Source organism: Chenopodium quinoa, unplaced genomic scaffold (genome assembly GCF_001683475.1).
Source record: "Chenopodium quinoa cultivar QQ74 unplaced genomic scaffold, ASM168347v1, whole genome shotgun sequence".
NCBI classification, from domain to species: domain Eukaryota; kingdom Viridiplantae; phylum Streptophyta; class Magnoliopsida; order Caryophyllales; family Amaranthaceae; genus Chenopodium; species Chenopodium quinoa.
In genome coordinates this window covers 785,328-811,063 of record NW_018745617.1, presented here as the reverse complement: position 1 = coordinate 811,063, position 25,736 = coordinate 785,328, and the positions used below count along the sequence as shown (strand labels likewise).

The window sequence follows — 25,736 nt, the reverse complement described above, 5'->3', positions numbered from 1 at the left end:
CATGATAAACTTTAATTATTATCATTATGTCGACATCAAAATGGAAGTATATTTCAGATCCCTTATTCACTAGTCCATTATATCATGCATATGCATTATTGATCGGTTCCATCATATCCGGTATCATCATATAATTCCTCAAGGTACAATTTTATTTTGCATGCTATCTTGACAATGATATCTGAATACATTTTTCATAGGTACCATCATAATTTTTCTTACATCATAGGCCATCTATTGTAATAATTCAGATATCTACACAGCTTCGTATCAAGGGTATTTTATACACCTGGTATTAATACACTATTACACTATTAAAAGTGTCAACTGCACTATCTTGCCATATATCACATCTTTATTTTGGAACCGATTATACAATCTACACTTCAGGTGTAGTGATTCAAGTATATACAATTGACAAGCTTTATCTCAATGTGCAACATATCTTGATAACATATGGACGAAAGTTGGCTAGAAAACATTTCAAATTACCATTATATATATATATAGGGATCATCATTTTAATTCATTTTTTTTTGCCAACTTACTCCAATTCTCCCCCTAAGTTGGTAAAATATCTCATATATAGGGGCATCACAATTCTTCACCAACTTAGTATACAAATTAAATTTGTAATAAAATTCATTTCATGGGAGGATCATAATCAACAAAATTTATCTCTCAAAAGAATTATATTAAACAAGTTTTTATCTCTTCTAAGAAAGCAATTTTAAATCATTATACATTGCATAACGCATATGTATTTATTATTAAATCTTTCATAATTTGTTCTCTTCAGGAGATCAACAATTCAACATCAATGGGGAGACATATGTTGTGCAGTTGAATTTCCTACTTTTCCTATTTCTTATGTGCTGACATATAATAGCCCCAATCAAAAGAATTGTTATACAAGCATAAATCACTTGCTTGTAATTCTACTAAGTGGTGATCTTCTAGATCTTTAAAGACTTAAATAGTGTATTTGGTGAGCTTCTGGTCACTTGATAATTGACAATAATATATAAATTATTTTGGTGAACTTTTGGTCACTTGTTACTCTTTAAATAAGAAATTAAAATCTATTAACTCTTTAAATTTTCATAAATACAAATTATTATGAATCATAATCGAAATAAAGCTCAATCTCAATGTTATGTCTTGCTATTCAATTCATTTCATATATCTAACATTAAGAGAGCGTCAGCACATTATCAAATGAAACTTCAGGTTTCCATAACGGGTAATTATTAAACCCGGATGGCCTAATTTAATTATCACATCCAATCACTTTTCTAACTTTGAGCTTTGGTCAGTTTTCCAACACTAGTGATCACTTTATTAAACTTAATTTATGTATGGCCATGATATGATATGATATTATAACACCAACATGTGTTACTTTATACAATTGGCAAGACAATCAATTCATATTTTATCCAATAATTACTCATACTCTACTGGAGTTTTGACTATAAACTTGATACATGTTAATCTTGTTGTATATTCCATACTCTTTTGGAGTCTCTTATATAATCATGGAATATAAGAATTTTACTAAAAGTTATTTCTTCTAGAAATGTAATGTAGTTTATCACTTCCTCAAACTGGTCATTGTCAATAGTGGCTCCTTTCCTTTTCGAAGATCTTTAGATTTATTAATCTATCACGCTTCAGGCATGATATAGGTTCATCAGCAATTGGTGTTGTCCTTCTAGGACATCAATTTTAATTGGAGCATTTACAATTAGTATATGATCAATGACATTTATTTATATCCATCTTCAGGATGGTATCATTTCAAAATAGCATGTGGTCACTTCTATTAAATAAATTGTTGGTATTCAAGTTAATGTATATACCAAATTGACCATCAATATATTTTATTATTTATGTGCAAGGATTACATAAAATAATGGAATGAATACAATCTCCCCCTAATCCTTGCATATGGGGCATAAAATGAATCCAGCATTAAATCTCATCCAAATTTTAAGGCATAAATTCTTTTAGCAATGATTGTATCAAGCATAATAAAATTATTTTTATAAACATGTTCTTACTCGTAACTCTTGCCCAATTATATTAATTTCTTATAAGAATGGGCATAATATATATATTTTACAAGTAAGTTTTCCACAATGTCATCCATCTCTTGCTCAAATATATATTGTGCAATTGTGTTTAATACATAGATTGTATAACTTTTACATGAATTATATTCATCACGAAAACATGCATGTATCATCTCAATCATACAATTATTTCTTATTCATTTTCGGGTATAAGAATCTAGTTATCTATGAATCATTAATACTCACCCAAAGTGTGGTATTACTGGTATCTATAATAACCACCAAATTAAAAGACATTATGTCAACTTTTCTAAATTTTTGTATAGTATTATTTCATGAAATTGTGTTTATAAAATCACATTAGTATGTAGTGGATATCTAAGCAACATGCTTTACCTTTGTAGATCATGCACATTTCTTTGTATTATTCTTAAGGGTTTTGAGCCCTTTATAAGTTCAAGCTAGGCACTTTAAGTCTATATGTGTGAATAATCTTTATAAATATAAGGAACTTTAGGTCCGCACATCATATTCAATTAACATTCATTCCAATAATCTAACTTCAAGTAGGTACATAATACTATAATTAAATTTAATCATAAATCGATCAACATAATGTATATAGTATGCTTCATAATATTATCAACTTATAAGGATACTAAAAAAAAAGAGAGACGAATATGCATGCCATTTTATATAGAGCATTAACATGTAAAGTTAATAGTAGTACACTATTTGTCTTATTTATTTCATGCGGAATTATAAGTATCCATGTAGTATTATTATTAGCTCATCACAATGCAAACTACAACTTAAATTCAATGTCAAATAAATACTAGCATGATTTATGGTATCACCAAGTCCTTTTGCATCTAAGTGTATTTCAACAGTTGTTTCTAGTAATATCAAGAGCAACAAATTCGAGTTTTGCAAATTTTGACATGATTCAATGATATAAAATAATATTATAAATTAGGAACTAAGATATTATAATAAATATGTACTTTGCATATGCTAATTCAAGTTTCTATCAAAACAAAGTTCAAGCTAAGTATTGGCGTAAAAGATCTCAAATTTTGCAAGTTAATATTTGACAGTTTTATAGCTATGTATATAAAAACTTTACCAAGAAAATAATTACACTATTCTATCTAGAGGGAATTAATGTTCATGAAACCACAACTAATTTAAGTTAGTTATCATAACAAAGATAAAATCTCAACTAATAATATAGTATACAAAGCATTATCTTTCTGGTTGCCTAACTTATCATTCTAGTTGCCTAACTTATCATAATAGAACATAGCATCGTAAACATTCGACTCTAATCAATACAGTAATATTGCAGGACCTATATTTCATCGTCAAACTTTAATACGAAACGAAATTCCATGGGTATTTATTCAATAATGTTAGCTCATTAAAGTTTTTGGCTTAAAAAGAATTGACGTGTGATGGTCATTCAAGGTGTAAAAGGTATGCAATCAAATAAACAAATAGAGAATTGCAAATACATATATTGATATATGCACACATATGACACGGGGTATATGATCACCAATATGGCAATATATAATCAAATTTATAGAATTGTAAAAGTATATATAAAGATACAAAATATCCATGAATGATCAAAACAAATAATCCTATGACAACAAAATATAAGGCCAATAATTATGTCATTAATTTGATCAATCACAAAAGTAAGCGACATTATCTAAAACTATTGATTTAATGAATTCAATGACCCAAATAAACAATAGTATTATGCAAAGAACTTGTAACGTATAGTGACTATTAATACAAATTAAACTATAGCACTAAAAATCAATACAAGTTAGGCACATTGAATCACAGTGCATAAAAATTATCGGTTGTTATGAAGTATAACTTATTCAATCCAACTTGCATACATATTTATATATCTACACCGATCTAGGAAAATCAATTAATAATTATGCATAATATGGAGTATATGCGTACCTTTGTTTATCCTTGATATATATATAACTATAATTAAACGTGTGTATTCGTATTGTATGCTCAATAGGCTAGAGTGGTGCTGATAACGTGTTATAAATTAAAGAGAAAGAGGAGAAAGTAGGGTACAGAATATATCAGTCAATATTATTCCATAGAGTGAGGATATATATACATATATTATAACTAGGGTTTGCTTAGATAACAATTAACCCGGGATCTATAACATTCCAGAATGATAAAGTAGGATAATGGATATCCACACAATATTTTATAACAAAATAAATGTTTTTCTTTGTTTATTTATCTATTTTTAATTTTACTTAGAATATAATATTCCACGAGTTTAATTCATCAAGTTTTATTGGATTTGTATATAAAATTATTAGAATTTACTACTCTCTCTCTCTCTCTCTCTCTCTCTCTCTCTCTCTCTCTCTCTCTCTCTCTCTCTCTCTCTCTCTCTCTCTCTTTTGGTTACATTCTGACCATTGTCTAACACAAAATTATTCATAATGTAATCAACCAATAGAAATGGAGAGAGTAGTAGTGAATTGAATTTAGGTAACTTTAAAATTCCCGACTTAAACTTAACTTAGGGCCTGTTCAATTCAGCTTAATTTCTATTCAGTTAAGCTCCAATCAGTACAATTTAGTTCAGTTCAATTCAGCTCCTAATTTTCTTCTCTCATAAAATATTCATTTCAGCTCTATTCATCTCCAATCAGTCCAGTTCAGTACAATTTAGCTCCAATCAGTTCAGTTCAGTAAATGTAAACATGCCTTTAATGGAATAATTTTATAAAATGAAATGAACAAAACAATTAATTTCAAAAGTACTCCACTATAGCAAATCAACGACTTTAATTTATACAAGTTAATAAGTTCAGATACTCAATAATATCTCAATTAAGTTAAAAATAAAACAATGAAGGTATGCTAATGATTCATATAATTTTCATTTATCTGGCCTTATTATTCAATTTGAATCGCACTAGTACAAAGTTAATAGGTCTTACATTAGTAGTGAATTGAATTGAGAAAACTGAAATTATTTCTAAATTAAACTTATAAAAACACACTTTAGCTTAGCTTATTTTAATAACAAGATTAAAATAGTGCCTTGATAATAATTTTTTTTTTCTAGAAAATTATTATAAGACATACGTATCTAAAATGACCAATCAAATCTATAAAATAAAACTACTACATAAGTTCAAAATATTAATAATTACTTTTATATATACTTGAATATAACTCCAAAGCTGCAACTTGAATCTATACAATTTAAGGTTATGTTTAATTCACCTTTTTTTTTAAACCTAAATTATGTTTTTAATGTGATCTAATTATTGTCTAATTTGACTAAATTTTTAATGTATATTAATAGAAAATAAATATCATATAAGTTCTTATCAGATTTTGTATTGATGTGTATTTTTTTTACCTCCTCTGTTTTTTATATACCACTTGGGATTTTACATTATTTAATTATTACCTTTGATTTTATTATTTTTTTTTCTTTTACTAATGTATAAAAAAAATGTTATTGTGGATCGAAATATATGGTTGGAATGGTTACAATGTCTATTTTTATAATTTATTTAATTTTTTTTTTACCTAATATATAATTAAATTATTAATGATTAAAGTGAACCTCGGCAAATGTGCAAAACCAAGCGATGCATTAAAAAAAAAGGGAGTAAGAACTTGTTCACTTTACCTTAAAAAATACTTCACAAAATATTACGATTAAGTAAAAATGAGTTTTTTTTTTTTTTTTAAAAAAAAAAAACCATTTCAACAAAAAAAATTTCATTTCAATAAAAAACAGTAATTTAGAAGAAGAAATACAATAGAGAACCACTAAAATAATTTCATTTCATTAAGAACAATTTAATTACTTAGTATATTATCTTCCGTTTAGTAAAAAATAATTTAAGTTCAGCAAAAGTAATTCATTTTCAGTAATAATATATACTTTCTGTTTAGCAAAAATAAGATAAAGTGAAGTTAGTTTACAAGGCTCAATATGCAATTTTCCTAATTTTTTTTCATCATGAAATTAAAGCTACAAAAAATCGCAAATAAAATGATAAATTAGATATAAACTTATTTTTCTTAATGTGATATGAAATAAGTAATATGGTCCTTAAATAAGGTGAATTAAAACATAGCTAAAGTGAGATACTTAAATTAAATAAATATAATAAATTTTGTAATAAATAAACAAGGTATTACAAATTGGATCTTGCTAACGAATGCCCCGGCGTTGGATAAGCATTTAAAACATTACCTAAAGTGATATTAATTTGGGAAAGCATGACAATATCACGCGTCAATCGGGGTAATTAATGTTTATTTTGATTTAGGACCTGTTCAAATTTACTGATATGAAGTGAACTGAATTGAGCTGAACTGAAGTGAACTGATTGGAGCTGATTTGAACTTAACTAAGCTAAACTGAATATTTTATGAGAGAGGGAAATAAGGAGTTGACTGAACTGATTGGAACTAAACTAAACTGAACTGAATGGAGCTGAACTGAAATTAAGAAAATGTGAACATGCCCTTAATCTTTCCATTTTTAGCTAGCTTATCCAACGCTCCGGGGCGTTCGTTAGCTTTTGCCTTACAAATTTATAATTAAAAATTTGAAATGTTTCAAAATAAAAAAAAATAAAAATAAGGGTAATGCTATATGTAGTAATTAATGTGTTTTTGTCATAATTTCCTAATTTAAATAATTTTGTAGAGTGTTTTTAATTAATTTTTTTTTTTTTTTTTTTTTTTGTGTTTCACGACTTTCACCCAGTTCACCCTTTAAATTACTAGGTTTAAGTTCCCTCTCAGTTGTTGTTGCGGGGGATTGAACACGAGTCATCCTTACCAAGTACAGTCTGAATCATCACTATATCAATAACCAATTGATTTTAGAATATATATATTTTTTTTTAAAATAATTTTTAGAGTATATTTAATGTTTACATATAAATTCGTATAACATTTTTCGTAAAATAAAAATAAATCGAGGTCTAGTATTTAATAAGGTTGGATGAAATGAAGAGAGAAAAATCACTTTGTCATAACGAGGGAGAACTATTGAGAGAAAAAATTACAAAAGGGCGTCGGTGGGAGATTAATCCGCAGGGATCTTCGGAGCTTTTAGAGAGAGAAAGTTGAACACACACAAAATTTTAGAGAGAGAAAGTTTGAAACTTTGTACATGATTTAATCAATCTAAAAGCTTTTGAGGTCTGAATTTCTTCAAGCTCATCAAAAAATACAGGAGAGAGAAACTGGGCAAAGTTTTGGGGTGTCACCATTAGAAGCGGCTTTCAGAGCCCCCTTCTAAACTAATTCAATTGTAATTAAAAATGGGGGAATTTTGCGGCAGTGATTCAGTTTCTGTTGATATGGAAACTATTTATCTTGGTGGAAAGGTTTTAATTCTTTCTTTAATTTATTGATTTTTTGAGTAAATGTGTAATCTTGATTGTTTGTTTTCTGGGGATTTTTTTTTGAGTGGTATTGTTCTTGCATTTCTGGATTTATGTCTTTTCTGGTTTTTAAATTTGTTTTAGGAACTGGGTTTTTTTGGATCTTGTGGAATTTTTCTGGGTATATTGAATTTCCCATTTCTAGGTTGGTTTTTATCCCCAAAATGCATTGAATTTCTTGATTGAAAAACCCATAATTTGGAATTTGTACAAACGATTGGCAATATGCTAGTTTAGGAGTTTTAATTTTGTGATTCCTTCCCACCATTTTTGGAATTTTAATGTCTGATAATTTGTTCTTTGAAATTCTTAATTTAGTCATGTATTTGTAATTTTATACCATTTGTGTTGTTTTACTAGAATTCTACTTGAATTTTGCTAGGATAGCTCTTTTCCTTGAATTGCTGACTTTTCTTGTTTTATGTTATGTTGGGAAATTCAACGAGGTTGGTAATTATTGAAATTTATTAGTTTTGTTGCTGTAATTGTCACTCTAATTACATTTGGAAATATCATTTTCGGGTTTCGATTTTTGGGTTTTGATTACCTTTTGTCATATGTAATATGCACGCTTAAGCCTAACAGGACGATTAATTGAGGACGAGGGAGTAATTGTATTGCTTGATGATACTCTGACTACATAAGACAATAAACAGCTAATGCTCTTGAATTTACATTATTCTATAATCTATGCCATATGCTTTTGACTTTATAAACAATTATTCATATCAGTAAATGTTTTTTCCCTTAAAATATAACGTCAGCTTTTTATAGAATCTGTCATCATCACTTTTATTCTCTTCTTTTACTTTTAATTTCCCCAGCAAAGTAGCAACTTTATAATAAATAGTTTGGTTAAAATTTGAAGTAAAGCATAATGTTTCTGAGTTTGATTCTTAGCCTCTTATAGAAGTGATTGAAAGAGTAGGGTGACATTATTCTGTAGTATAAGACTGAAGTTGTATGTATAGATCTAGTTTTGTTTCTGGAAGTAGTCAGAGAATTAGTTGCATTGTTGCACATGGTAAGCCACTTTTGAGTGAAATTCTATCTGTTATTCCTGCTTTTGTTTTCTATCACATAACAAGAAGTTATGGATATTGCTATAATTTTATTTTTTTTAATCAAAGTAATATCATGACAAATTATTTCTTTTGACTTTATCTAAGTGTCCATTCTTTTCCTTTAATTTAGGTTGTGCATTATCTTATAATGATTTTCTGGCAATTAGCACTAATTTTCAAACTGAGATACCCATTTCTCATAGTTCATCCCTGTTTTGTGAGTCCTCTGTTGCTTTTAATGATGCAGTATGGTAAATTTCGATTGCAGGAATACCACGTACAAACAGGATGCGGCCCTGTGTCTGTCATTGTGTATGGAGACAGAGATAAGCCAGCGTTGGTTACATATCCTGATTTGGCTTTGAATCGTAAGTATTGTAATGTGTTGTTTATTTCTTACTTGCAAATCTTTGTAATGGAAGGATCATTGTCATGACGTGATTTGCGATCCCTTTCTTCATCTCCTCCTCATCTTAATTTTTTAATATTGGTCTGTAACCTTACTGCCTTTGTTCTTATATGTGTAATGTCTTGTGACTATTGAACAGACATGTCTTGTTTCCAAGGATTATTCTTTTTTCCTGAGGTCGCTTCTTTGCTGCTCCACAACTTTTGCATTTACCATATCAGCCCTCCTGGACACGAGGTCTGTAAATCTTCATATATACTGTCTTCTGCTTTTATCCGTCTTTTTTCTTCCTTTAATCGTGAGACGTTCTTCTTTAGATGACTTTGGTTATTCTATTATTCACATTTACCTTATGAAACTCTTGTCAAGAGTTCTTGCAGTTGGGAGCTGCTGCTTTATGTCCAGATAAACCTGTGCCATCAGCTGAAGATTTAGCTGATCAAATTCTTGAGGTTCTCAACTTTTTTGGGTAAGCTAGGACTATGTGTGTGTCAGCTGATTTTTGTTCTCTGGTGCTGTTGCTTGTAGTTGTTTTCTTTGCTCCAATTAAGTTAATTCTGACAACAGTTGTTCTTGTCTAGGCTTGGTGCAGTGATGTGTATGGGCGTGACAGCAGGAGCTTACATACTTACCCTATTTGCTGTATGTTGTTTGCATATACTTTTAAGGTTTTTGAATAATTTCTTAAGCTAATCTGTCTGGTTAACAAGGGTTATTGGTGTTGCAGCTGAAGTACAAAGATCGTGTTCTTGGTTTGATACTTGTTTCACCTTTGTGCAAAGGACCTTCATGGACTGAATGGTTGTATAATAAGGTTATTTTCCTCCTCTTGTCATAAGTTATATCTTTCACAATATAATTCATGTTCTATACTGTATTAATCTGATTCAATCTAATAATTTACAGGTTTTGTCAAACTTGCTTTACTTCTATGGGATATGTGGCTTGGTGAAGGAATGTCTGCTGAAGCGCTACTTCAGTAAGGTAGTAATTAATTGTTTCTAGTCCACACTATTATTTACCTTGCAGTAGCTAATTTTATACTTTTCCATATGCAGGAAGTTCGTGGAAATGCAGAACTCCCGGAATCAGACATAGTTCAAGCATGCCGAAGGGTTAGTATTCTCTCTGGTGCTTTTTTTCTTTTTCCTTTCAACTTTGTATTTTCTTAGACCATGACATGTTTACTGGCTCCTTGTCTTTTCAGTTGCTAGATGAGAGGCAGAGCATTAATGTTTTACGTTTTCTTGAAACAATGAATGGGTAAGTTCTATAGCAAACGTTGCTTGTCAAGCTTCCACCATATTATGAATTACTCTCAACATTTCTAATCCTTTGTTTTTCCGTTTTTGTTTAAATAAGCAGGAGACCTGACATCAGCGAAGGATTGAAAAAACTAAAATGTCGGACACTGATTTTTGTTGGGGATGAATCATCTTTTCACGCGGAGGCTCTTCACATGATTTCAAAACTAGACAAAAGATGCAGTGCATTGGTTGAGGTATGTACATGGAATCTAGCTCACTTGAAACTCATCTGTCTTGTGGTTAACTGAGGTCGAGAAATTTTTTTCCAAGATTATCTCATTTTGGTAGATTGCATAGAGAACGTCCAACTTTCAATTTAGAAACCAGTTAAGCCAAGTTAGTCTGACATTTGGGACAATAGATTTTATGAACCTATAAATTTCAAGTTCACTAGGGCCAAGGGGGGAGAGGGTGCAAGACATGCAGCTTTAGGAATCTAAGTTGGGTGTATGGTGATACACTGAAATTTGTGTCGCTTTTAGAGGGACATAGGTGCTTTTTGATCAAGAACTTACGTAAAGAGATGACTTTTTTGACCATCTTATCATGTGAACAAATCATATAGGAATTATTTTATCCTGTTAATAAAATGAAGTACACAATGGTAGAGTTGCTTACACAGGGTTGATCTTTGTAGGTACAAGCTTGTGGATCAATGGTAACAGAGGAGCAGCCTCATGCAATGCTGATACCATTGGAGTACTTCCTCATGGGATACGGATTCTACCGGCCATCTCAGCTAAGTGGAAGCCCGAGAAGTCCTCTCAGCCCATCATGCATCTCTCCAGAGTTGCTTTCTCCAGAAAGCATGGGATTGAAGCTGAAACCAATAAAGACTCGCATTTCTTTGCAGTCATAGCAATGGGTGATATTCAGGGTGTATGTCCCTGCATTTCCCACTCTTTCTGTTGTAATTTTTTCATTATATTTTGGATCACGAATGAGGGTCGTAGTTGGAAGATTGTAGATATGTAGGATTGTTTTTGATAGAAAGGAACATATATATATATATATATATATATATATAGGGAGGGATTATTCATTCATTTGTAGTCATTCATAAACGAACGGACAATGGTTATTTGCTTGTAAATCTATAGAACTCCATTTATGATGGCGAGAAATTAATAATGAAAGAGCATATTTATGAGTTTTTACAGGCTCTGGTGGGAGTGTCAGTACTTTCTTCATTCACAAAATACTTGTATTTCTTTCCAACACATTCAAATCCATCACTTTGAGTCTTCAATCAAACAAATTACTTCATATATCAAATCAAAGAAGCTCCTTTAATTTCTTTCAATTTTAATCTGCATAAATAGTTTGCTACTTTTGGGTTCACATAAAAAAACACAGGAAGAATTCCTCGAGCGGAGTATTGCATAAATCATGGAGTAATTTGCTTAACAAAATCAGCACAGTAGAAAGTTGCTCGGCCAATCACCTTTAGGATAAGTTTTCAACTTACCTCTTATGTTCAATCAAACGATAACAAGCAGATAATTCCGCGAACAAAATCCTTAAGCTTATCTGGAGATAAAGTATAATGAAAGTAAAACTAAGGTATGCATGAATATTTTGGGCAACAGTTCACATGGAAGGCAATAAGCAGTGTATATGTGCGGTGTCATTGTTGTCTGTTTTTGGGAAAGCCGTGATTGGTGCTTAAGCAACATTTCTTTTGTGGCCGAATTATATTTGGTGGGCACCAATCATTGTTGTCTTTTGGTGGGTCCATTTTTTGGCTGAGCTGGCATCATGTTTGTATTTGCTGTTCTTTTCTTCCTTATCTTTAACTTCATTCCCCTACATTTTTTTTTATCTAAGAATTTGAAAAAAAAAAAAATTATAATAATGTCCAAATAAATTGTTAGGCTGTTTGAATTGAGTAGGATATACTTTGCAACTCTGTCAAAGTTTATTCTACGTTTATCCTAGCATGAATTTATGAGTTGTTACCAAATGTGTATATATATTAGTATAAGTGGTTACAACTTCTCTCCCGATTTCAGGATATTATGGGATCGATTCTCACCCCGCCCTTGTGGCTCTCTAAACACCCAAAAAAATAAATATTTATATTTTCCTAGCATTATTATAGATTAGAATAGTTTGATGTACTTCAATTTCTACTTGATATATTTACATAATCATTTGGATTATAAAGAGGAAAAGGACTGGAGTGTGACCCTTGAATACTCAAAGCTGGCGGGAGTTCGGTGCCTATTATGTAATTATGCATGATTACATGAGTTTAATTATTTAACTATTATACCTTTTCTAAGCTAGGTTTTTGATGTTATTTGTAAGTTCAGTATTCATCGAGAAATACATTATCCATCAAATGAGCCCCTATAACATTTGATTCTGGCTTATACCAAATGGATTCAAGTTGAGGAGGAGTGATATCACTACTTCACCACCTCAATCTCGAGATATAAGTTTTGATAAGTAAGCATACAAATTTAGAGTCTACAATTGAAATCTATTGCTATAATCTTAAAGTTGACATACATGCAAATGAAAATATCCTTTATGGGAATAATAAGATGTATAACAAGTGTTTTTCTTTCCAGTTTCTATGTGATGCAAAGTTTATCAGTTCAATGATGATTCAGCAAATACTTGACATTTGATGATTTACATAAAAAATGCTTGTCAAAAATCCAAGGAGGGTCATAGACTATGACATAATTCAATGGTTGCTGCAGGTTTACTCTGGACCTTGCTCGTTAAATCGAACTCAGTAGAAGCGCATAAGGAAGGGTTTCCACCAACTGTACTTATAAGATGGATTAAGGTAGATTCAAGCTCTTCTCCATTGCTCCAGTCATTGACACTGGCCTTGACGAGGGAAGGGTCGCTGTTGATACGCTTCCACAAAGGAAAATTCTTCCGCGGCATGACATGATCATTTCCTCTGAGTTTCAAACTTGGGCAGTAATCACCTCCACCATCACCAATATAGATGGTAGTACTTTTCCCATTTTCTTCAGCAGAAGTTTGTATACGCTCAAGAATCAGTCCCTGTTAGAAGTTGCAAAAATTGATTACATGAGTAAGCATATATGGTGGCCGAGAATTAACAGTAAGTTTAATTTTTTTAAGGGAATTCCAATTAAACTCGCCATTGATAAAACAACAGATATGCTTTAATCTCCTCAAATAGGTCATCATCAGCTATTGCAGGTCTAAAGAAGCTACCAGATATCAAAAATCTGTCTTCACTTATACCAATGAAATACAATGTTTGCAAGCACCAATAGCATACATGTATTTGAGATCTCTATTTAATATAAACTCTTGGGATTTCTATACGGTAACTGCAAGTTGGATATTAATCTATTGCAGATCTAAAGACAATCATATAAAGCATTTTCCTACAAATCAAAACATGCTTTAATGTTTTTAGTAGGCTGCTTAGTAGTGATAAAGATTGATAGCCTTGGACAACGAGAATTTGGAAGATCACCCCAATAATATAGCTGAAATTTGGCTCTTGTGATGAATAAGATACTAGTTTGGCTAAAATCAGAAAATCCGGAATGCTCCAGACTCCAGTTAACGTAGGAAGATTGGAAAGGAATAGACCACCTGGGAAAAATTACAGGAGATATTACTACTCTCTGGCAGCAGTGGATCCTATATGTTAATAAAAGGAGCCCTTAATACTTAATCTTAGATGGTGAGGTCCATAGAATAGACAAACGGTATTTATATTCCTAACCTCAAGATTTAGAAGATATTTGAACTGAAAATTTATACAGTAAGTTAAAGCTGAAGGATGCCTTACAATAACTTCAGGAAGAAAACTTGATGTTGCTCAACAGTGTTGAAGGAAGAAAATTAAGGTTGATTGTTTTGGGAGAGGGATTAAAGAAAGGGAAAGGGTATGCAAACCCCTATTTCCTAATTTTTTTTGGTTTCCCTAATTAGAGACATCATGTTCAATGCTCCTTCAATGTTTAGTCAAAACTCGTTTGGACAATGATTTTTCACTTGGATAAAAAGCCAGCATTTTCGCTAAAAATGAAAAGATGCTCTTATATTTTGTAAATTTTTCCTACTAGTTACCTTTCTATCCCTACTTTTAAAAAGATAATAAAATATTTCAATGTCTTTAAAGGTCATTTTGTACAGTCAACAACCAATCAATCGATTGTACCAAACATAGTTAGAAACAACCAATAACAACACTTAGTCATACTAGCTAAGTGAAATAACAGTGGATTATTAAATAAGGCCAATATGTTATGCATTGGAGGCTAAACATGAAAAAAAAAGGGGGGGGGGGGGACACTTAGTCATACTAGCTAAGTAAATAACAGTGGATTATTAAATAAGGCCAATATGTTATGCATTGGAGGCTAAACATGAAAAAAAAAAAAAAAAAAGGGTGTGTGTGTGTTTGTGTGTTGAAATTAATTATTCGAGTTTTGGCAAGCATTTGTTTATGGACCCATGAGGCCATGATGGCGTAAATTTGATGTCTTATCTTTAAAGTTTAATGAGAGTAGTAGTTCTTTGGCATTGAAATCCTCAACATTCCTATTATCTTACTTAAACTACAACCATCATAGGATGAAGGGCTTGAAGCATCATGCCTTTTTAGGGTGTTTTTGTTTTCTTCTAGAGTAACTACTTTAGCATGTTTACAACTCTGGAGCTGAAGCTATGATAATTGGCAAAACTTCACTTGGTTATAGCTAATTTGGAAACAAAGGTACTATTATGTCCATAGCCGAAACCTCAATGTGACAAAATCCCAGAATCCTTTGGAGGCTGACAAAAACATCCTTTTAAAGGAGGAACAAGAAAAAACACTCTCCTCCATCCTACCACAAACTAACTGCTATGTGGTGCTTCTAGTGACTCCTTTACAAGCACCTCTAAACAGGGATGGAGGGGCTAGCAAGGGCCATTTTGTAGTGAGTAATTTCAGATCCTGTTAGATAGTATATGCTCACCACAAATTCAAATAGAAGCTTTCATTCACCTCCCTTTTTTTGTTTTCTTTCATTCTTTCTTCTTTTCAATTTTCTTTTCCTTTTATTACTTCTTACCCACATAAAAGGTTCATCCAGAATTTCATATTATATTTTTGTAAGCAATACATCGTGACTTGCCATTCCCAAATCATCACACTCAAAACCTTATTCTACCTCTTCCTTGCTCTTCCATTCTGCACCATTATTCTGATTAGTCACTTCTCATAGCATCATCACACTCTAGCTCTTACCCCTTCCTTTTCCCATATCACAATTTTTTCACCAAAGCTTATAAACAGAAGCATATCTAACTCTTTCTACAGATTCAGAAATCTTTCTTATGGTTACATGGGCATATGGCTTAACTCATTCTTATGAAACCTCTCATATAAATACTTCTCACCATCATCACACTCCTTCCATTCTTCTGCTCTTGTCACCCTCTCTGATAAGTGGGTTTTAAACCTGCTTAAGGTATTGAATTGAGCATAGCTTAGTTTTTATTTTTTACCCTCTTTCTACTTATTGTTGGTAAAACTCAATTTTGTCAAAATTTTTGTAAAGCTGAGAACTTTCCCTTGTTTTGGTGACAGTTTGGTTTCTCTTGCGTATGCAAATTCCATACGAAGCGTTGGAGATTGAAAATGAAGATACTGAATCATTCAAGGTAAATAATTGAAGATTTAGAGTTCAATATGATGGTTTGTCATTTGAACAAATAATCCAAAATCATATCTTTATCAAACCTTTTAGGTTGAAAGTAATGGGCTAATGGCATTGATTAGTGATGGGACAATACTATCGGAGTAGAGACGGTATCTGTTGGTTTGGCATTTCAATAGTATCATGAAGCACAAACTACAACTTGAGAAATATAAAACCAATCAAGAGCAAAGAGACACAACCAAACTTTAAGCATAATTATACCCTCTTCATATCTAAAATATTGGAAGTGGAATTCGTAAGTCCAGTAACTACTCAATTGTCTACCAATGTTCCTAGTACAGTAACACAGTGAAACATAAGTATTAAGTTACTCTCTCCATCCCTATATTAGATTCCTATTTCTAACATTTAATCCTCACATAACAGAGAGAAGTAGGAATCTAATTAAGGGACGGTGGAAGTATCAAACAGTGGAGCATTGTTAAAATGTTCGGAAATAGGAAACATATTTGTTTTGCAATAAAAATTCAATAATTTCCCTTAGCAACTACATTCAGTTTGTGGGGAAAAAAATAGTCCAGAACATCCAATGATGATTAAAACCATATGCTTTGTAATGTGATCATACTCATATTTAACATTCCTACAAAATCTACAATCTATCAACTAAAGTCACATAAGCAATACATACCTTGCACATGTGGGGAGGGCAAAGATTACATCCATGAGGAAGCAACTTGGAATCATGATACGGCATAATCCGAAACCTCCCTTCATCATCAACAAACGTTGGATTCGTTGTTACTTCTTTGAAGAACTCTAACAAGTGATATTGTTCCAATATCGTCTTGATATAAAATTGATTCGCATCACTTACAATCCACAATTCACACCTAAAGCCACAAATATTACAACCATAAGCTTCACATAATACTTTAATAATTCAATAATTGTTGGTCAAATTCAAAAAACTGAAAACCCCAATTACAGGGAAAACCCTGTTTTATTTATATGAGCATAATTGATAATTCTACCCCATAGAATGAGCAGATTTAATTGCTGATATTATCTTCGGATGTAATGGCATTTGCTTTAAACAATCTCCAATATCTTCAATTGTTTTCCCTTGAATATGAAGCTCCTCCATCATCCTATTCTGTATAAATTTCGATGCTACAAACCTTAATCAATTGTAAACTAATGAAATCATGTTTCTCCAATGTAAGGAAATCACATATATTCTAATTGTTTTTTTTTATAAAATTAGATAAGCCGCAAAGGGTCAATGATGTAGACGGGATTTGATCATAAATCGATCGAGACAATATCAATATACAATCGATGGTACCTATATATGATATGAATTTATATGAATGAAGAGAAGAAATTGTGAAAAGGGGACTGACCATGAGAGAGTTCCATGGCAAAGTGGAATAGAGCTGATTGAATAGAGGAGTGACACCCATGTTGGTAATCACCCAACGATCGCTATCTTCATCGATTATTGTTCGATCGAAGTCGAAAATCACCACTATTTTTGACATTTTTGTAGTGAGATTAGATGAATCGCCGATGATTGGAATTGAACTTCTGACAGGATGTTTGTCTGCTTGGTGGGTGCAGTTTGAATCCGATGATGTGTTTTTATTACTTTATGTTTTTTTTATTATTGCAGTTTGCATTGCATGTAATTTAGGAAATTTCACAAATATTGCATCATTTTCTTTTAATGAAAAAAATTATTTGGGATCACACTACAAATACCCATCATACCCTTGTTTTTTCACACATACTCCCTTAGTTCCAAAATGTTTTTTACGTTTTCATTTAGAGTTTTCTTTTTTATTCTGTACATTTAGTATCTTTCCTATTTTGGTCATAAATTTTGGACAAAATTACCCTTATTTTACAATTTTTATACTCAAAAGTCCTTGTCTTTCCATGTGCTAATGTACTTTTTGTACAATTTTTATACTCCCTCCGTCCCTAAATTACATTCCTCCTTTCTATTTTGGGTATTCCAAAATTACATTCCACCTTTTTATTTTTAGTAAGTTTTTTTTCTAAATATCCCAAACACACTCTCTTTTTCAATTGTACTTTTAATGTATAACTAATGTATTTACATTCCACTATTAATGTTTGGTTGGCTAATGTTTTCAGAATCCTTGTGCCAAATTACAATGAATATGATTGGTTAAAAATTTTCAATTAGGAGCATGTGATTGATCCCTTTTTTTTTTTGCAAAGCATTGATGACATGTCATGAGTAATCACTAATCTATCTTTGTTTTACTCAAAACCATTATTTAATGTTTTGTACTTCCCATTGCATTATCTAATTATTGTTATTTGTCTTATTCTTTCCTCCTTAATTCCCGTGTAAATTTCCAAAGAGGAATGTAATTTAAGGACGGAGGGAGTAGTTTTTCAACACTTATTAGCTATTACTTTCTCTCTCCTCTCTCCTCTAATTTCTTCACCCGACATGCTCAACATTGTATTTTTCAATAATATTGTACTTTCAATTATTGAAATATTCCAACATACCTAACTTTACCCAATTTCTTAATAACCGCGCATAATTCCAAACGTAAAAAAACATTAGAGAACGGAGGGAGTACTTTTTAATTTATCAATATGTCACATGGACAATTTTGTATTTTTAACTTTCTCTGTTACTTTTTTCCACTACAATAAAAGGGAGGAAGTATATCCTCAGGTTCAGGTGATGGTAGATTTTTAAATTTTGAATGAATTCAGCAATGACGATAAGTTCAGAGTCAATACAAACAATGAAAATCAATTACATCGATATTTCACCATTGCCGATAATCAACACTAATCTTGAGGTTGACAGTACTTACCCTCCAATCGTTGAAGCTTTTAGCCGGAAAATTCTCGAAGCTGATTGTGTTCTCTTCGCTTCTCCTTGTATGCTTTCTTTTCTCTTTTTCAATTTTCTTGATTCTTGCAATTTTACCATTTGTTTCATTTGTGTCATATCAGTAATTGGTACTTGATTTATCTGTTTATTTGTTTGAAGAATTCTTTGGTTATTTATGGGTTATTGATTAAGGAATTATGAGTTAATTATGCTGAAATTTTGTTAATGGCATTTAGCAGATTTGAATTTAATTTGAGTATGGAAGCCATTGATTAACGCTTACCCAACATAAATTATTTGCTTAGGAATTATTTTGTGGGTATTACATTTTTTTTTTTTTTTTTTTTTTTTGTATTTCTCAGTGTTGGTTTCTAGCTATGCTTAGGAATTATTTTTATTTCAAGTATAGTTGTTCTAATTGCATGCTATTATAATAATTTTTAAAACATATACATGTTTAATTTTTCGAGGCTTATATATGAGGAAATTTTGTTAGATAACACCTTTTAAGTGTGATTTGTTGTGAGAAAACACCTTTTATATATATATATATATATATATATATATATATATATATATATATATATATATATATATTTGTGAAAACACACCTAATACCAGAAATTATTTGTAAAATAACACCTAAGGATGGTTTCAGGCCTGTTGACTTGGTTTCATGGCGTTGACCACCATGTGTCCACGTGCGCCGATTTACCCCCTTCCCTTCTAATTTTTTTACCATTTCTTTCCCTCCAACTCTATTTTCTCTCTCCACTCAATTTCTTTCTCTCTCCTCTCAATTACTTCGCTCTGTGTTGCTGCTCACATCACCATTAAAAGCTTCTAGAAGTTGCTCGGCCATGGCAGTGACAAACTGAATGCTTCAATTCGTGGTTTAAATTTGGCCAAGGAATTGGGTAAGTGTAAAAAATTCTCTCTCCTCTCATTTGTTACTCAATTTTTGTTTGATTACTTGCCTAAATTTCTCTGTCCTTCCTTTTCTTTGTGTCTGCCATGGGTAAGAAAGGGAAGCCTCGACATTACTGCTACCTCCAGCATCCCCAAATAAAAACCCTAATTCCAATTTTAAACCCTAACTCATGATAATTCGCAAAATCAACAAAATTAATGGAATACGTTTTTAATTAATGCTACTTACCTGCCTCGTAATTATGCCAATTGAGTATATTTGCAGAAATTGGAGCTCAAATTTGGAGTTCACCTTCTTCAAAGGGGAGCAATGGAGTTTGGGTGGTGGAAGAGCAGGGGGTTTAATTGGGGAAGAAATTGAGAGGAGAGAGAAAATAAAGTTGGAGGGAAAGAAAGGGTAAAAAATTAGAAGGGAGGGGGGGGGGGGTAAGTCGGTGCACATGACTCCCAAGTGGTAGTCAACACCGTAAAACCAAGTCAACACATCGGAAACCACCTTAAGTTGTTATTTGACAAATAATTTCTGGTATTAGTTGTGTTTTCACAAAAAAAAAAAAAAAAAAATAAAATTATAAGGTGATTTCTCACAACAAAACACACTTAAAAGGTGTTATATCTGACAAAATTTACTATATATGATTTCTATTTTAAGTTAATGCAATTGAGTTAGTCTTAGCATTGAACCTTAATTTTATGAGCTTGGAGAATTTCAGCTCTGTTTAGCTTCTGTGCAAGAATCATGCTGATTGGTGTTGCTTCTTACTCTTTCAAAGTACTAGATCATAAGACTTATATGCTCTACGCCTTAAAGGCTTGAATCTTCTGAAATTGTCTAATGGCAGGGGATAAAAGGAATGATGTGGCTCCAAACCATGCTGCTTCTTCAGGGAAAATTCCTCCTATCCTTGCTGTGATAATCCTTCTTGACTCGCAACTATACTTGTTATGATGTGTGCTACTTGGTTCTGCAGGAAAAAATCGTCTTTAAAAACATAACGTTGAACATAGTGTAGAAAACTATGAGATTCACACAAAGTATTCGTTAGAACTGCAGCTCATGACTACCCTTCAGGTTGGATCCCCCCTTAAGGCATTATCATGTTGAATGTGGACGCTAATAATTTGGTCTCTAGATCACATGTTGGGTTGGGGGTGGTTGCGAAAAATGAGCTTGCAATTGGGCAATGTTGCTTGCTTCAGTTAAGAGGTATGAAGTGCCGTGGGAAGAAGAACAAACAACACACTTGTCCTTAAACCACTTTTAATGGTTTTCTCTTACATATCAACTTTAATTTTATAAAGTTTGCCTTTGAATTATTTTTCCAACAGAACAAACATGAGGAGTTTTTTCAAGGTCTTTTTTTCCATTCGTGTTATGTTAGTGTGTGGGATCGTTGTGCGGTGCTTGTGAGTTAGTTGTTGTGGTGCGATCGTTATTGTGTTCTTCTTGAGTATCGTTTTTCCGTGCTTGTTGCTGCTGCAAGGGTTGTTTGTTTTGTTTGGGGCTGTTGTTCTTCCTTCCTAAATTGAGTACTTGTGTGTGTGTGTGTGTTGTTGATGTATGGATAACTAATGCAATGGCTCTAGTTTACTTACCAACTTGCTACTATGGTATATATTCATTCCCATGGTTTCCTTTATTCAGTTCACTTTAGAATTGAGAACTTCTCAATTCAATTTGATAAAAATACTTCTCAATTCAATTTGATAAAAATATTAGGGGTTTCTAATTTAATTGAGTTCATTTAAAATTGAAGGGTTTTCTTGATTCAATTTAATTCGTTTTAAAATTGAATTTTTCCGGTTTAATTCAATTATTAGTTTATAATTTTGGGGTGGTTTTGATGCAATTTGGTAAAAAAAATATAGAGATCTGATTTCTCATCATTCTAAAATTAGGGCCTTATTTATTTATTTATTTATTTATTTGTTTGTTTAAGATCGTTAAATGTCTAAGTGATTATTTTCTTAATGAAGGTTACTAGATAATTAGCTCTGACAAGCAAAGGAGTCAAGAACCCTCGGGTTACCATCTTGGAACTGTTGCTCTTTGGTAAATTTTCATTTAAAAAAAGATGACTGTAATACTTTTTTATTAAAAGATTGTATGATTTCGAAATTGAGCTAATTGTTTTAAATTATCTTTAATGATTAAACCTTTATAACACAATATTGATCCAAATGGACAGCCATGTATTACTTTACGATCCATATAATTTCTTCTGTAGTTTATGAAATTGTGAACTTGAAATCCTATATTATACTAATATTACACTTTATGCTTTTGATTAGGGATCAATAAATGTCTGTTAACATATAAAGCAATGAGGTATGCATGCAAAAACAATAAAACTATCTCAGTATTGATCTAAGCTTGTGACATACTATTCCGTATTAACTTTGTGGTAGAAGTTATATGATGACACTACAAGTGTGATATCAAGAATTCCTTTTCAACTAAAATATTTGGTTTTGATTAATTGGAGTTTTGGTCTGACTCTTTCAGTTTAATACTCTAAGGTAGCAACTGCAGCTCATTGCATCAAGCATATAGCGATGACAATTATGACTTTAAATGCAACAGGTTGCTTTTCTTTATCTTGTCGTTCAGGAAAAACAAAATGTTTGATTCAAAAGAGTTTAAAGATATACAGTACAGCGTAATAATATTGAGCTTCATAGCTGATATATAGTACGAAGTAATTTTACACATTTTGAGATTCATTTTTTATGTCGAGAATTTTCTAGACCCAGAATTCTATATCCTTTGTAAATTATCTTCTGATTGTGTGCTTTGTATAGCTTGGTTTGATTCTTGTCAAACTGGCTGAGTTAATATGTTCTTTTGGATACATGTATAATCTATGAATATGATTAATTTGTTTTGTTCTGGATAATTTGGAGTGGAAGTTGTTGCGTGTTAAATTATTGTTAACTAGTTGTACATTATGCTCTTTTTTTTTTTCAATAGTTGTACATTAAGCTTTTAAAGGTGAAAGAAAGAGAGATGAGACAGGAGGAGAGAGAGAGAGAGCGATGCTGGGAGAATAAGAGAGAGATAAGGGTCGGAAGAGAAAGAAATAGAGCAATTAAGAGAAAGAGGGGCAGGGAGCTGAGAGATAGAGTGATAAAGAGAAGGATGAGTCGGGAAAGAGAGAAGGGTCGGGAGAGAATAAGAGAGAGAGAGAGAGAGAGAGAGAGGGGGGGGGGGGGAGGCTTACTAAACCGTTCAAACTATACAAGAAAAGTGGATAGGTTGGAGAAAAAAGGAACAAGAAAGTGAAAGAAAGTAAGGATGAATAGAAAAGAGAAATGAGATAGAGTGATAAAGAGAGATGAGTCGGAAAAGTGAGAAGGGTCGGGGGAGAGAGAGAGAGGGGGGGATTACTAAACCGTTCAAACGATACAAGAAGAATGGATAAGGTTGGAGAAAAAAGAACAAGAAGGTGAAACAAAGTAAGGATGAATAGAAAAGGGAAATGAGATAAGACAAGACATAAATATAAGAGAGGGTATATATGAAGGAAGAAGAGATGGGAAGAATTTATAATCAAGTTAGTGACTACCATACAAATAAGACCCCGTAATCATCATGTTAATAACACCCCAAACTGTGAAACACAATCACAACCACAAATCTTACATATCATACCATCGGGGAGGCACTCGCGTAGTATGTGTTCCAACGACTATAATCTTTAATGTAAAAAGTGTAAAGCTATTCCCTCCAACTATATTATCAAAAAATCGTACATAAAATAATTTATAAATAAATGACCAGCAAATAAACTTAAATACATACACAAATGATATTTCTCATTCATTTTATACATTCCATATTGATTACAAACTCTAACTACTACTTTCTCCGTTCTTTATTACTTGACCCGCTTTGACTTTTACACTATCCACAACCCCTCCTTTGACTGTCTTTTGTGAATAATATGTAAGGAAAAATATATTTATGTATGATCTTTTGGATTCGTCTCAGTAAGTACTATCATAATATATAACTTTTATGATTTTTATTTATGGAGAATTTACGTTATTGATCGTTAAAGTTTTGCATTGGCAAGCGTGATAAAAGAAACAGGTCAAGTAAAAAAGAACAGAAGAAGTAATTCGTATAATTTTCAATAGAAGAACCAAAGTCTAACAAACTTATATACAATTCTATCATATATTTTACATTTAATCCATTTTACATAACTTTAACCTTAATATTGCATTTTCTTATTATTACTCCTTATTATCAAAATCATTTTACAACGAAGCTATTTGAAAATTATTTAGGTACTCAATAAGAAAACGATTGCGTTCTAAAATAATATTTAAAACAGTAGTATAAATTTTTAAAAATCTTTAAAGTATATCAAATTCTAGACAACTTCACTTGTAATAATTGTTTTTCCATAGATATTTCCCTATAAAAACTTTATCACTACTCCTTGTTAGTACTTAATTCATGTATCTTTGCTATTACAAAACCCGAACAACAACCACGAATATCACAAAAATGAAGGCAACCACGAATTCTACTTATCTTACCGTCAGGGGAGCAAGCGCGAACTTGTATTACATCTTTAAAAATTAAAACTACTCATAATATTGCAAATGTTTGTCTAGTACTATCCATACACGGTTTTCATCCAATTGAGCGGTTTGTGGGATACACTTCTACGGTTTCCACTCAATTCTCCCCTCCTTCATTACTTTCCCTCTAAACCCATCCAAAAATCTAAATCAAATTAACACAATTTATCATTAAATTAGGAAATGGTTTAAGCTATTATTTCAATTCTTGGTATATTTACTTGGTTAGAGTTCTTAATTTTCTTAAATTAACACAATTAGGAATTCAATTTAGGGTTTAGGGCTTCAATTCAAATTGGGATTTTGATTTCTAGGGTTTATGGTTTGAATTGAACTAGGGGTTTTGTTTTTTTCGTCAATTAAAAATTTAAGGCTCTAATTTGATCAATAAAAAATTAGGTTTTCCACATGTTCAACAATTTATAATTTAAAGGCCACGAGTTTCATAGTAATTACTACATTATTTTATCTCATTCATCCTTGTGTTTTCGTTTAGTAATTTTTAGCACTTACTTTGCCCTTTTCTTTAACCATTGATAGTTTCATCCTCTGACATGTTATTACCCGAAGCAGCAATAAGATGTAGATGAAAAAGAGAGACAACAAAGAAAAGGGTTTTAGGCCTTGTTAATTTTCCAAAAAGGGTATGAATTTGGAGATTTACTTAGGTTAGTCTAAGACGGTGAATAATGGAAGGTAAAGAAGAGGAGTGAAAATGGAGGGAAAATATAAGGAAGACAGAGATAGTTGAGGAGGGGAGTTGTTTGGGTGGGAATTCGTAGAAGTGGGCCCCACAAACGGCTCAATTGGATAGAAAGCATTAATGGGTAGTGTTAGACAAACTTTTGCGATCTTACGAGTAATTCTAAACAATATTTTTGAAAATGGGTAGTTATTCACAAAATAGTCTATCTTTAGGGTATATGCACACAAAATTTCATATTCTGGGTACATTGGTTTCACAAAGAAAAAAAAAAATTACTTCCTTTGTTTTTTTTGTTGACTTGTTTCTTTATTCACACTTGCCAAGTCATTAATATTTTTAATTATCGATAAGCAAAAAATAATAAAAAGTTGATATTTTAACAATACACATTGTGACGAATCTAAGAAGATCTCACTTGACCATGTTTTTCTTCACATATAAATCACAAAACACGGTCAAAGCGAGGTGTGTGAATAGTACTAAAGTCAAAACGTGGAGTGAAGTATATGAATGGGTACTTAACTTTAATGTTTGTTGCAAATAGGGTACTCAACTTTCAAAAGTGGCAATTTGGGTACCGAACTTTGGGAGAGTACCCACCGGAGGGAATATTCCGGTCAAGTGACTTGTA

At 31.7% G+C, this 25,736-nt stretch overlaps 2 protein-coding genes and 1 long non-coding RNA gene across 4 annotated transcripts; 2 read left to right on the top strand and 1 right to left on the bottom strand.

Annotated features, from left to right (window-relative positions):
• The first annotated feature begins 7,115 nt into the window (after nucleotides 1-7,115).
• On the top strand, nucleotides 7,116-11,492 carry LOC110716620 (pollen-specific protein SF21-like). 2 transcript variants are annotated; one of them, XM_021895266.1, is made up of 11 exons: nucleotides 7,116-7,498; nucleotides 8,888-8,987; nucleotides 9,168-9,265; nucleotides 9,409-9,497; nucleotides 9,610-9,670; nucleotides 9,756-9,842; nucleotides 9,935-10,012; nucleotides 10,087-10,143; nucleotides 10,236-10,291; nucleotides 10,394-10,529; nucleotides 10,973-11,492. In XM_021895266.1, the coding sequence occupies exons 1-11, from the start codon at nucleotides 7,433-7,435 to the stop codon at nucleotides 11,192-11,194; spliced, it is 1,050 nt and encodes a 349-aa protein (XP_021750958.1). In that variant the 5' UTR covers nucleotides 7,116-7,432; the 3' UTR covers nucleotides 11,195-11,492. The 2 variants fall into 2 exon arrangements, with proteins under 2 accessions (XP_021750958.1, XP_021750959.1); XM_021895267.1 differs by lacking the exon at nucleotides 7,116-7,498 and adding an exon at nucleotides 7,527-8,579.
• A 1,138-nt stretch (nucleotides 11,493-12,630) lies between these two features.
• Nucleotides 12,631-18,396, bottom strand: LOC110716612 (thiamine phosphate phosphatase-like protein). The gene is made up of 4 exons (XM_021895260.1): nucleotides 17,396-18,396; nucleotides 17,024-17,145; nucleotides 16,681-16,882; nucleotides 12,631-13,362 (listed from the first exon to the last, which is right to left on the bottom strand). Exons 1-4 carry the CDS (start codon nucleotides 17,531-17,533, stop codon nucleotides 13,012-13,014), a joined length of 813 nt encoding a protein of 270 aa, XP_021750952.1. The 5' UTR covers nucleotides 17,534-18,396; the 3' UTR covers nucleotides 12,631-13,011.
• Nucleotides 18,397-19,491: 1,095 nt separating this feature from the next.
• On the top strand, nucleotides 19,492-21,217 carry LOC110716613. The gene is made up of 2 exons (XR_002510529.1): nucleotides 19,492-19,793; nucleotides 20,649-21,217. It is a non-coding gene; the product is annotated as an uncharacterized LOC110716613 (long non-coding RNA).
• The last annotated feature ends 4,519 nt before the right edge of the window (nucleotides 21,218-25,736 follow it).

Excerpts from the sequence above, each read along its gene's own strand:
- LOC110716620 (XM_021895266.1), top strand. The coding sequence starts at position 7,433 with ATGGGGGAATTTTGCGGCAGTGATTCAGTTTCTGTTGATATGGAAACT. Across the intron at positions 9,498-9,609 it reads GAGGTTCTCAACTTTTTTGG|GCTTGGTGCAGTGATGTGTA; the intron begins GTAAGCTAGGAC and ends GTTCTTGTCTAG. Across the intron at positions 9,843-9,934 it reads CTGAATGGTTGTATAATAAG|GTTTTGTCAAACTTGCTTTA; the intron begins GTTATTTTCCTC and ends AATAATTTACAG.
- LOC110716612 (XM_021895260.1), bottom strand. The coding sequence starts at position 17,533 with ATGTCAAAAATAGTGGTGATTTTCGACTTCGATCGAACAATAATCGAT. Across the intron at positions 17,146-17,395 it reads TGCCATGGAACTCTCTCATG|AATAGGATGATGGAGGAGCT; the intron begins GTCAGTCCCCTT and ends AAATTTATACAG. Across the intron at positions 13,363-16,680 it reads GCCCTCCCCACATGTGCAAG|GGACTGATTCTTGAGCGTAT; the intron begins GTATGTATTGCT and ends AACTTCTAACAG.